The sequence below is a fragment of the Pinus tabuliformis genome, chromosome 7 (assembly GCF_031772625.1).
Source record: "Pinus tabuliformis cultivar Carrire ecotype Pingquan chromosome 7, CPIR1, whole genome shotgun sequence".
In the NCBI taxonomy this organism is placed as follows: Eukaryota; Viridiplantae; Streptophyta; class Pinopsida; order Pinales; family Pinaceae; genus Pinus; species Pinus tabuliformis.
The window spans coordinates 1,377,313,904-1,377,326,261 of NC_142293.1; the positions used below are offsets into that span (position 1 = coordinate 1,377,313,904).

The 12,358-nt window shown below is 38.1% G+C and overlaps 1 protein-coding gene across 5 annotated transcripts in view; it reads right to left on the reverse strand.

The window, feature by feature from the left end:
- The window catches only part of LOC149252757 (P-loop containing nucleoside triphosphate hydrolases superfamily protein), a 330,493-nt gene that overhangs the window by 199,627 nt on the left and 118,508 nt on the right, over positions 1-12,358 (reverse strand). The window contains exons 3-4 of one of the 5 annotated variants that reach the window (XM_089459801.1): positions 6,696-6,780; positions 5,981-6,023 (exon numbers count right to left, since the gene is read on the reverse strand). The exons of 1 other annotated variant lie outside the window; for it this stretch is intronic. In XM_089459801.1, the coding sequence (XP_089315927.1) occupies positions 5,981-6,021 (41 nt within the window). In that variant the 5' untranslated portion in view covers positions 6,022-6,023; positions 6,696-6,780. Of the gene's footprint in view, positions 1-5,959; positions 6,024-6,695; positions 6,781-12,358 lie in introns of all 5 variants that reach the window. 3 more of the 5 variants (XM_089459799.1, XM_089459800.1, XM_089459798.1) reach the window with 3 other exon arrangements.

The window sequence follows — 12,358 nt, forward strand, 5'->3', positions numbered from 1 at the left end:
CTCATGCTCGTCTTCTGTCTTTATGTATCATTTCTTGGCGGTCACTACTCCCTACATGGTAACACCTTACCTTGTAACGTGTAATTCTATCTGACCAAAGCTACAGGAATATTGACGAGTATTAGTTTATTTTTAGGATTAGTTTTCTTTAAATATCCTTAGTTTATAATATTTATTTTATTTTGATTTAAATTTCACATTTTAATAATTTATTAATTTAATATTATGCGATATATAAATATATAACCATATTTATAGATAACTTAAATTTTACATTTATTTCTTTATAACCAAATTTACTTTATACTTTTAAATTTATATTATTAAAATTATTTAGGGTATTTTCTCCTTAATTATAAGGCATTAAGCAATATATTTGGTGATGGGTGAGGGTGTAACTTCTATCTGAAGCAATGTCGATTTTCAACATTTATAATTAATTTAGAATATATATATAATAGTGCAATACATGTAATACATGCATATGTAGCTATCATATGCATGCATTGTATGCATGCTAATACTCTAGTGTTCTCTATATTAAAGATGGGTCATTACATAGAAGCAGATTTTGGCCTCGCCTTGGAGCTGTTTTTAAAGGCAAATCTAGATACCTCCTTGAAGCAGATTTCATCCAGACCTTGGTTGAAAGATTGAAAGCATAGTACTGGCATTATCTAGCAGACTTTGGTTGGAAGAGTGGAAGCAGATTCTAGGAGAATTGTCTTACAGATCTCATTAAAAGTCCTTATTCTAGACCTTGAAGACTGCCTGGAGTAGATCTATTGTGCATTCTTGAGGAAGACATTGTTTAAAGGCCTCATTAAGGCATCTCTAAGCATTGTTGAAGATCCCTTGGAGTTTGGTGTGCAGATTTATTAAAGAAGTTTTTGGAGCAGGCTTAGAGCAGCTCATTGAAGAAAATTGGAGTCATCTAGAAGCCTATTGGAGATCATGATGCATTGAAGCCATCATGAGGTGACATTGGAGAAATTGTTTGGGTACCATGAAGAACAGCGGAGACACCTTCATGTGAAGATCAAGGTTGTCATTGATGACGTGACGTGGAGACTAAGTGAAGGCATTGTTGAAGATTGACAAGGCTCGGTGAAGAAGACATTGGGAGCCGTGAAGTACAACTAAACATATCTTGACGAAGTAAAGCAAGGGTTGGAGCCCAAGAGGTTGGAGCCTTGAAAAGACAAGGTTGGTGCCTTGGAGGATAGGGTTGGAGCCCTAGAGGATCAGAGTCCTCAAGAAACCAGGTCAGAGCCTGAACCAGATATAGGGTTGGAGCCCTTGAGGTTGGTGCCTCTAAATTGACAAGGTTGGAGCCTTGGAAGTCCAAGTCGGTGCTTGGCACAATACAGGTTGGAGCCTGGGAGATTGAAGATCGGTGTCTTCATCTAGGGTTGGAGCCCTACATATATTGTACTTGATTTATTGTAAAGAAAAAATTAATAAAAGCATTTATTCTTATTGTTCATTTTGTGTTCTAAATATAAGTGATCTAACTGGTAAAAGTAATAATTGAAAAGAAACACTAATTCACCCCCCCCCAGTATTTCCAACATCTTTAGTGTATTAGGCTTACTTAAATGAGTTTTTAAGAGCAAGATGCCAACAATTACACTGTTGTAGCAATTATATCAGACCTTTGCAAACTCAGATCAGACTTCTGCAATATGTATCAGACTTTAGAAATGCATAGGACAGCCAACATAAATCAACTAGATTGATGAATTAAACCCTTATAATCAAAGTGTGATGTCTTATATGAGTTATTAGCTTATATTAGGGTTGCTTAGGCTTATATTTTGATTTATATGCCACTGAAATCCTAATGTTCAGATCTGATTGCTTGTGACAGTTAATAAAAGAGAGAGACTTAAGGAGAGAAAACCCTCAAGGCCTAGTAGCCTAGCGTCAATAGCAAGCTTGCCTAGTTGAGGCAAGCTTAGGGCACAAAATGAAGAGTATTGACAATGATTTGACCCTTGAATACCTGCAATCACCAATTGTTAGCTTGTAAACAAGGAAGAAGGTCACCAAAACCCCACGGCCAAGACAAGATGAGCCTCCTAGGCTAGCAGCTAGGGAAAATGACTTCAAAATGGTGAAGTGAGGCCTCCAACAAGTGTAATATTCCTGCAAAAACAATGATTAACCCTAAAAAAATAATTTGAATGACAAATTATGCAAATGGATAGGGTTTAGAGGCCCTTTAGGGCTGGGGCTAGGCTTAGAAGGCCTAGAAACCCTTGCGGCTAGGTCCAAAAGTGGCCTTGAGGCTAGCGGCTAGGCCTCCAAGGGCTGGAATGATGAATCAATTAAACTTTTGGCCCTTGAAACCCTTACTTGATGGATAATAAGCCTGCAAAACCAAGATTAGCTCACAAAATGGCAAAAATATGATAGAAAATCACAGCAAACCCTTGCCAAAATTCACTATAGGCCTACAAAACAAAGTATTAACCTTGAAATCACTTGCAAAAATTGAAATTAAGGCCTTCAAGGGCTGTTGCCCAGGATTAGATGCCTAATTAGGGCTGCGGCCCTCTTTGAGAGGCTAAAAATGGCAGGGGTTAGGTCTTTTAGCCCTCTAACCCCAACGGCTAGGCCAGAAATGGCCTCTAGGCCTTGCGGCTAGGCCAAATTAGCCTTTAAGCACCAAAATTTTCCTTCAAACTCAAGAATCCACTTACAACACAACTTCAAAAGATGATTTACCAAGAAAAACCCCAGTTGCAGTAGCAGAGCTGCAAAAAAGCCCTCTATGGCTAGCGGCTTCCTCTTCCAGGCCTAGCGTCCAAATTTGGGGACTTGGGTTGTGCAGATCTTGGTGTCCAAACCCTCGGTCTATCTTTCCCAGCCCAACGCACTTCCCAAAAAGGTTGGACGGCTTCTCTAAAAGCTGATGCTGGCCCTAAAAAGTAAAACCCCAGTAGTTTGGGATGAATAGTGTCTAGCTACTTCTGCTTCAAATTTTCCCTTTGAAATGGTGAGATCAAGTGCCTACAAGATGAATAAATAGAGCCCAAGACAAAATATCTAGAAAAATCTAAAATAAAACCCCAAATTATTATTTGTAAATGATAAAATAATTTATAAAGGTTAGAAATAATTTACAAAGTATTCACAAATTATTTACAATAATTTACAAGAGAAAATTAGCTTTATTAAGAAAATAAAACATTATTAGCCCAAGTAGATTTTTAAAATAATTTGATGGAGAAAATTTTAATTTACTGACCAAACCTTCCTGTCAAAAATAAATCTTTAGATTAAAGCTTATGCCCAAACAAGATCGATTTCTTCCCTCAGTCAGTGTACTTGGGATTTTCCCAAGGGGTGGAGCAACCTGTAACTCAATGCACTTCGAAAGAATAGATTATTAGATCAAAAGGGGTTTGATCCACACAAGAGATATAGAGATCTAGAGATACATGCCAAATCTACTAGACCTAGAGTGCTTACTCTAGCCCAACACCTAAAGCAAGATACTTGTGCTAATAAATGCTCCTGCTACTGGCAATTGTAATAACAATCATGCAATATAATAGTTCAAAGCATATAAAAATAAATCATCTAGCGCATACCACAGATTAGCGAGACAAAAACACCTTGAATTGAACCCCAAAGTCATTATTAATGCAAGATTCTAGCAGAGCTTAGCTCAATACAAAAATTTTCGATGCAGTTAGATCATGATTACAAGAGGAGCTTGAGAGCTTCCTTATATAGAAAAAATGAGAGGGAATAACCCCTCCAAGTGGAAATAACAGCTAGCTTGACTTGATCCTGGAGAATAACGGCTAGCTTGACTTGATCCTGGAGAATAACGGCTAGCTTGACTTGATCCTGGAGAATAACGGCTAGTTGCTTCTTCATCCATGCCATAATCAAATCTTGTCCCTCAATCTTGAAAAAAAATCGAATTTTTTTATGAAGGCCTTGATCCTGGCCCAAAAAATATTTTTTGCAAGCTTTTTTCCTTGAAAAATGATCTTTGAATCAACTATCATGGTCCAAAGATTTAATTTTTCTCAAAAAATTGACTTTTCCTTTATTGGAGAGCCTCATAAAATTATTTTCTTTTGGACCCACGAATTTCTTCTCCAAAATTTATTTTTTCCTCATGGAGGGTAATTAATTTTCTCTTCATTTTTTTTTTACTTTTTCTGGTTAATTTAATTTTTATTTTGGCTAGAAATTAAAATAAAAATAAAAAGACTCGAGGGGATTAATTATTTTTCCACCCTCTAAGTGTATCTAAAAATATTTTGGTAATGGTGTTCTAATTATAAGGAACCATTCACCAAAATATTTCTAAACATGTTTTTACATCAAAATATTACAATATCAACCCTTAGAAGGGGAAATACACATAAACATAGACTCTTGAGACTCAACAAAATTTTGAAACAAGACACATGATCTAGTATGAAAAATACATAGACTCAATAAACACTAGGACTCACCTAAAACATTGTCAATGAGTTCCACCCTAGCTTTGAGTTATATCTGGGAGAAAAACTCTGTCAATTATCCGTGTTTACAAACACACATAATTTGGGGAGGTTAAAAACTCCCTAGGATGAAACCCTTTGAGAAGAATCATAGGCTTACTTAGGTGTTGTTACATGGCTTAATAGTCATACTAGAATCATTTACAATAATTTTGCATAATTTGGGATTACAATGATGACATAGACTCAAAATTTTGTCTGTTGCTATATACTTTGCTTCTCAGACTGTTGACATGTACATGGTCAACAAGGTTCATGAGTGCAAATATGAGATCACTGAGGATACAGGTTTAGGTGAAGCATTTTTTGAAGTTAGGCTCTCTTAAACCTGTGCAAAAGCATAAAATTTAGAAGACAAAATCATAGAATAAAAAAGTACAAGGGAAAGAAAATTGGGAAACTTATAATTTAGATGGGTGTTCTAGTAACTATGTTACAGATCTTAGTAGTTACAACTTTATGCTCGTTTCATACACTCCTATGACTATTCATAGAATTGATAATGCATCCAATAACACTACAGACAGGGTACTGAGTGCAGCTCGTGCACCTTGAAATTGAATCCTAGTTCAAGAACCGCAGAGTTCATGTACTGGACCCCCCCTAGCACTAAATAATAATAATAAAATAGATCATGCTCCCAATACCTCTCCTTGATGCATCACCAATATCAGATGCTATATGTGAAGTATCATCGAATGTTATCAAAGTCAATGCACTACCTTATTAGATTGCTATTCAATAATAATATCTTACCTCTTCCATAACAGAAGAAAAAAGATGCACGCTACTTTAAATAGGTAGGATTAATCATAACAACGTACATAGAAATTTATATTTTTTCTCTCGTATGTAAGATTAATCATAACAAAGTACATAGAGTTATATTTTTCCTATTGTATGTCACAACATGATGGATTGTTTTATTTTCTTGTAACTACATAATCAAAAGCTAAACCACTTGCTAAGAGATCCATCAATGTCTGATTATTCATTAAAAGGTGAGCAAAGCTAACATGACGATGACAACTTGCCTATAATAAACCAATTTGATTTACCATGAAAAGCTTATCTATTATAAAACCTATTTTATTCCATAGTTAATGTACCATTAACATGACCATTGCATGATTGCTAGCTTGAGCGTAGATCCATGGATGTTTCTACAATTTGAAAGTCAAAGATCTGTAGCTTAAACTCGATTTGTTTGCTTTGAGTGAGAAGGAAGTAGAGAAAAAGAAAAAAATTGTTCGTTCATGAAAAGAAAATCAATTAAGACGGTTTCTTAAACATCATACTTTATGTAAACTTATCAACATACCCACAAGTAATACAATGCAAATAGAAAATTTAAACAAGGAATCCAACAATTTTAAAGCATTGTTTACATAATATGTTAAACTGCCTAATAATTTGGTAACTGTACACACTTAAAAGGGTGCAGCACATACGATTTTCCAGAACCTGTGACGCCCATGATAACAATAGCCATTCCTAAAACAAAGAAAGACCATTTTTAGTTTTTCGAACACCTCTCTCTCTCTCTCTCTCTCTCTCTCTCTCTCTCTATATATATATATATATATATATATATATATATTGATTGATTGCTAGAATACATATATCTCTATCAATTAAGAAAATATGCCTTTCCAAAAGTACCTATCCATGTAGAAACTACACTTTGGTGGTCTCTAAAATTTAAATCCTTCTCCTAAGTCATCCTTATCGTTGTTATCTTCGTATATTAAGACAAAAGCAATATCATTGGTAACTCATGGTTGTAGAGTAATGCAAGCTTTTTATGTCAAACTATGTGAATAAATGTAAATTATGCTGAAAATGAACTCATGTAATATGTTGTTAAAGTCTAAAGATTGTAGAAATTTCCATCCCTAGATCACTATTATCCTTATGATCTTAATTTATAAAAATAATTTGCTGATTTTAATTAATGTAGAAATTAATTCAGACCATAGCATCAACCACACAATAACTGAAAAATAAATAGTGGAAGCGTAAAATATTGTTAAAGTCTAAAGATTGTAGAAATTTCCATCCCTAGATCACTATTGCTGATTTTAATTAATGTAGAAATTAATTTCAGACCATAGCATTAACCACACAATAACTGAAAAATAAATAGTGGAAGCATAAAATACATACACGGTGATTTCTCCTTCAAATCAACTTTTCACTCCTTCGATAAAAACTCACAAGGAAACCTCCACATTCTCCTAAAAAGAAGCAGCTGCACAGTCAACAAACCACTCCAAACTGAGCTGTACAGCCTACTGGAAAACAGAAAACAACAAAAACCTATCATATGGCCTTGTTGTATGACTACACAAACTGTTCCATGCAACTGTATGAACTGTATGGATCTTCTGGCTCTTTCCTGAATCCCTGCTCTCTCTTTCTTGGTTGCTCAACCAGCCCAATTGTTCAACTGTATATAAATCCTCTATATTGACCTGTCTTTATACTTCTAGTTGAAACCCCAATCTACCAAAACCATAGTGTCTCCGTGAGATCTACAGTTGAGATTAATCCCTAGCCTAAGTCATAAATGCATGAAATACACTTCATTAGACTTAACAACTAAATATAAGATTTTTCAATTTCACTAAAGTGAATTGCAAAATAAGATTACTTTTTGAAATAACTTAAACTACTTCTAGCAAGTTCACACTGAACCTATGCAGAAGTCCCTATCGAAACTATATTTCTCAACAACCCCTCTTAGCAAGGAAAGAATTCTGCATCAATCCAAGTCTGTCTTTGAATGCCCCAAACTTCCTTTTTAACAAGGGCTTGGTTAAAATACTAGCTACCTGCTAATCTGTGAGAATATACTGGAGTTTCACTGCTCCCTTTTGAATCTTGTCTCATATGAAGTGATATTTGATATCTATGTGCTCGGACTTGTCATGAAGCATTGGACTCTCGTAGATTGATATAACTTTGATTATCATAGTAAGTGACTATGGGTTCCAACTATTGATCAAACAATCCTGCAAGTTTTCCATGTATTCTACCTCTGTTGAGCTAAGTGCTATCAAAAGTTGCTTCCTGCTGAACCAGATACCATCATTGATCCAAAGCTAAAGCAACATGCTAAGGTACTCTTCTTGTTTGTTGTACTTACTACAACCTATGCAATCACTTCACTATCTCCAAGATATCTAAAACTATACTCCATTATGCCTTTGAAATATCTAAGCACATGTTTTGTTGCTACCCAATGCTCCTGCCTTGGCTCCACCATGAACTGACTCAAGTTGACTGCAAAATATATATCTTGCCCAATGTTGACCAAATACATCAAGGAACCTATCAACTCAACTACCTGTACAACATGACATCCACAAAATTTTAATCTGAAGTTGTCACCTTCTTCAAATTGTGAAAATCCTACTGCAGTCACTGGTTTAACATCTCCTACTTGTTATTTCATTTAACAAGTTATTTAATTACATAAACAGTGATGTAAACACTACTGCAGACTACACTGACATACTGATCATAAACTGAAACGATAAATGAGACAAACACACAAGGGACACCGTTATTTTTGGACAACAAGTCCCCGAAAAAATCCAACTTGGGAAAATCGGTGCAGCAGATAGAGGGTTTGTATTATTAAGCAAGCAGAATCGGAGTACAACAGGTTATCTCTCACACCGACAAACCTTACAGAGAAATCACGGCAACAATAAATACATACGAGGGTTTTCCTTGCTCCCCAAGTCACAGCTGATCCAATAAGTGATCTGACACCCTCCCAGCAAACTCTGCACAGTCCCTATGCAATCACTGCTTGGGTTTGCGTCTTGTCTCTAGAGGACTACGTCACCCCTTTTGCTAGATCGATTTGCCGAGTGAAGTTTGTCGTTCAGCCCTCCCGGCTCAAAACCTTGCTTCCCCAACAAAATCTCGGACTACTGACGAATACTCTGCACTGCCACTGCAAGAGCCCCTCTTGGACTGTGTGAGCCCCTCCTGGGCTTCGTAGGCCTCTACGTTGTCTTCCTGCTCAAGTTGCCTCTCTGCCACGTACTCTTTGGCTCGGAACTTACTCTCTGATCCAAATCTCTGCTTCTGCCCCTCTCACTGCAACAGATCACTGGTTCGATTCTCTCAGCAAACCATGCCCCAGAAAATCGAACTGACTGATCAATATGCTCACTCGGTGTATCTCCAACTGACCCTCAAGCCTCCTCTTATACTTTTCCTGTTGATGAATCAATGGCCAAGATTAAGTCTCTAATCAATGGCTAAGATTAAATTAGACTTGATCCTCGTCTCTTAGAAGCTTCTCACCCATATTTTCATTAATACCCATTAATATTTTTATTTTCCTAAGTTTAGACTTAGGAACCCCATTAAAAATATTAATTATTTTAATAAAATACAATCCAGGTGGAATTTCACCAAATGATTTATGGGTCTTGGAGATCTCATGTGTTCTAGCCCCTCCACAAAATTTCGGAGCTAGAACACATCCGATGCTACCCAAAAATCAACACTCCCTCTTAGCGAGGAATGTGCTCTAGCAATACTTCCCAGTAGAAGTATCACATTGATCCACGGCATCGGTCCTCTGCGTTGTTGATGCTCGACCTACTACCCCTCATCCACTGCGCTACTACAACATGTATTGTTGCCCATGACACTGCCACTGTCACTGCTACATCTGTACTACAACTCCCTCTCAATATGCTGCATCATGTTGCCCATAGCACTGCCACTGCTAACTGTTGCACTACAACTCAATTGCTGAGAAGTAAGCAACTAAAAAGTCACCCAAAATCTGACATGCTGGTCAGTCTAGATACCCCGTGATGCTAAAGCTACCTCTGCTGCTAATTTGTGTTGACCCTTTGATGCTACTGCGTTGTTGTTGTATCTACTTTGTGCCTCCCGCACTGCTCAACACTCTACTGCGCTGCTTCAGACTTTGGCACTCTAGCTCTACCATTGTCGCTCCATCATCCCTTGCACCAACTGACTCCCGTCATTCTGCTACTGTCATTAAGGGCTCCCGTAGCCGTATGTGATCCAAGAGTTTGGGCACCTCAAGGATCCTACCCCTGTGTAGTCCTCTCGACTACAGCTCAATATTGCCCCACCTCTTCTCTAGAGGTGCATGAGCACTCATGGCACAATCCTCATCATCGTCCTCTTTGTCAGCTTTCGTTAGAGCAGCCTTTGAGTCAAACTTCTCTTCCTTGCCCTTCATCCGAGGGAACTGAGTGGCGAAATGACCTAGTTCGCCACATCTGAAGCATTTGACTTTGGACATATCTTCATTTTTCCTCTTTTGTTGCCCTTGTTGTCCCGCTGATGCGAGAGATGCATCCTCCTCTTCCTCCTTCTTGACTCTGATTCCTTTGCCACTACTTCCTGCCTTGGTTAACCGTATGATCTCTTCTTGTCGAAGAGTTGCCCACATCTCCTCCCAACTAGGGAGAGAAGCCCTGCCCAAGATGCTCTGGACAAAGGTCTCCCAATCTTTAGTGACTACATTCAGGGCAGTCCTGACCATGAATTCAGGATCTGGTGTAGACTAGTGTTTTTAAAACCGGAACCGGTGACCGGACTGGTCCACCTAATGAACCGGTTTACTGACCGGAACCGGTCTAACCGGGACTGGTTTGGTCTAAACGAACCGGTTTTTAAAAAATACATTAAATAATTAATTTTTAATGAAACAAAACTATTTTTAAGATGTAAAACCATGATTCCAAGCCAATAGAGACAAAATATGCAAAGTTTGCTCATTTATATACCATGCAAAGGTGAATATATCAAAATGGCACCGAGTGCAATACATATCATCGACAAAATAGCAAAATACATAAGAAATGAGGCTCTAAGTGGCCTATAAAGTCCAAAAACAATGCTGCAAGCTATGAGGCCATTGGCCTACTACAAGTCTACAGTGTACACATGATCAATCATCAAGTCCATCACCACTACTAGACACAGGATCATCATCAGGAGCTACATAGACATCATCTGGTTCAGAGTCTAAGGATGCCTCTGCCTCATCTGCAACATCAGTATCAATGCCACCAATGACAATAGAAGTGGACCTAATGGAAGCACGAGTTTTTCGACCTGCACGACTAGTGCCTTCCATTGGTTCCTTGCCTTTCCTTGATGCCGCTACTGATCCTGGTTCTGATGCCGCCACATAATCTGCCTCATCCTCCGCTAAAGCCATGTCGATATCAAAATCAGCCTCAAACACAGGATCTTCAGTCTCCTCCACCCATTCTGATGTTGGATCAATATCGTCCAACACAATGGGATCTAGATCAGGTGATTTGCTCATCATTTGGTTCCTCCTCAGTCGAAGGTTGTATTGCACAAAAACAAGATCATTTAACCGTTTTTGTTCCAAACGGTTTCTCTTCTTCGTGTGTGTGCGCTCAAAAACAGACCAATTGCGCTCACAACCCGAAGCACTGCAAGTTTGACTGAGGACTCTAATTGCAAACCTTTGCAATTGAGGACACTGGCCACCAAATGACTCCCACCAACGTGCTGCAAAGAAAAAGACAATAATTAGTAACTTAGTTTATAATTTGAATTGTAAAGAACGTAAACAATTTTAACTTGAAATGAAAAACAAAATGGAAATTGGAATTGCTTACCTGGTTGGTCCACATCTCTTGCCATCTTTGCCAAGTTTTTGCCAAAAGTACCACTTGCTTGATTGAAAATAGTAAGCTGTCTATGTATTTCCAACTGGTCTACATGGTTAGGGACCATGCGCTCCAAGAAATCAATCAATCCAGCTCTGACCTCCCCATCATGCTGATCTCCTAGCCGATTTTTATAGTGATACCTTGGGTTCAAAAAATACCCGGCTGCATGTATAGGACGATGGAGTTGATTGTTCCATCTGTTATCAATGATCTCCCATATACGGCCATATTTAGCTAACCTGTCATTGTAAGCTGCCCGTATATGCTCCTTTGCCTGATCCATAGCTTCATAAATGTAGCCCATGGCCAATCTTTCCCCATCCACCAACCTTAGCACCTTAACAAGGGGCTCGGTAATTTTCACAAGCTCTACAGACCTTTTCCAAAAATAAGTGTCTAACACTTTCTTTTTGGTGTCTTTTCCATCTGGTCTACGAGCCCACCGAGATTCAGACCATTCTTCAGAGGAAAACATTTTCTGCAAGTTTCTATGTTGACCATTGAGACATTGCAACGTGAGGAAGTGAGTTGCAAATCTCGTAATTGCAGGCCTAACAAGCTCTTTGCCTCCAGTGTGTTTCCTCATTAGGCTCAATACCCATGAGTGGTTGTAAATGTATTTTGTAATGCACTTGGCATGCTCTACAGTGTTTTTTACCCACTCCACCTTGCCTATATCCTCAAGCATGAGGTCTATGCAATGTGCAGCACATGGAGTCCAAAATATGGTCTTATATTTGGCCTCAAGCATCTTTCCAGCAAGAACATAGTTTGAGGCATTATCAGTGATGACCTGCACAACATGATGCTCCCCAACTTCCTGAATAATGTTATCCAAAAGCTCCAATAGAAGGCTTGCATCCTTTACCCTATCAGATGCATCAACTGATTTCAAAAACATGGTTCCTTGAGGGCAAGAAACAAGGAAATTAATGATAGTGCGGTTCTTTCCATCGGTCCATCCATCTGACATAATGGAACAACCTGTTTTGAGCCATGACTCTTTAAACTCAACCAAATACTCATCAATGGAAGATATCTCTTTTTGCAAAAGAGCTCCCCTCAAGTCATGCATACTAGGGCCTTTGAAGCCCTTTCCTGCAGCTATAACAG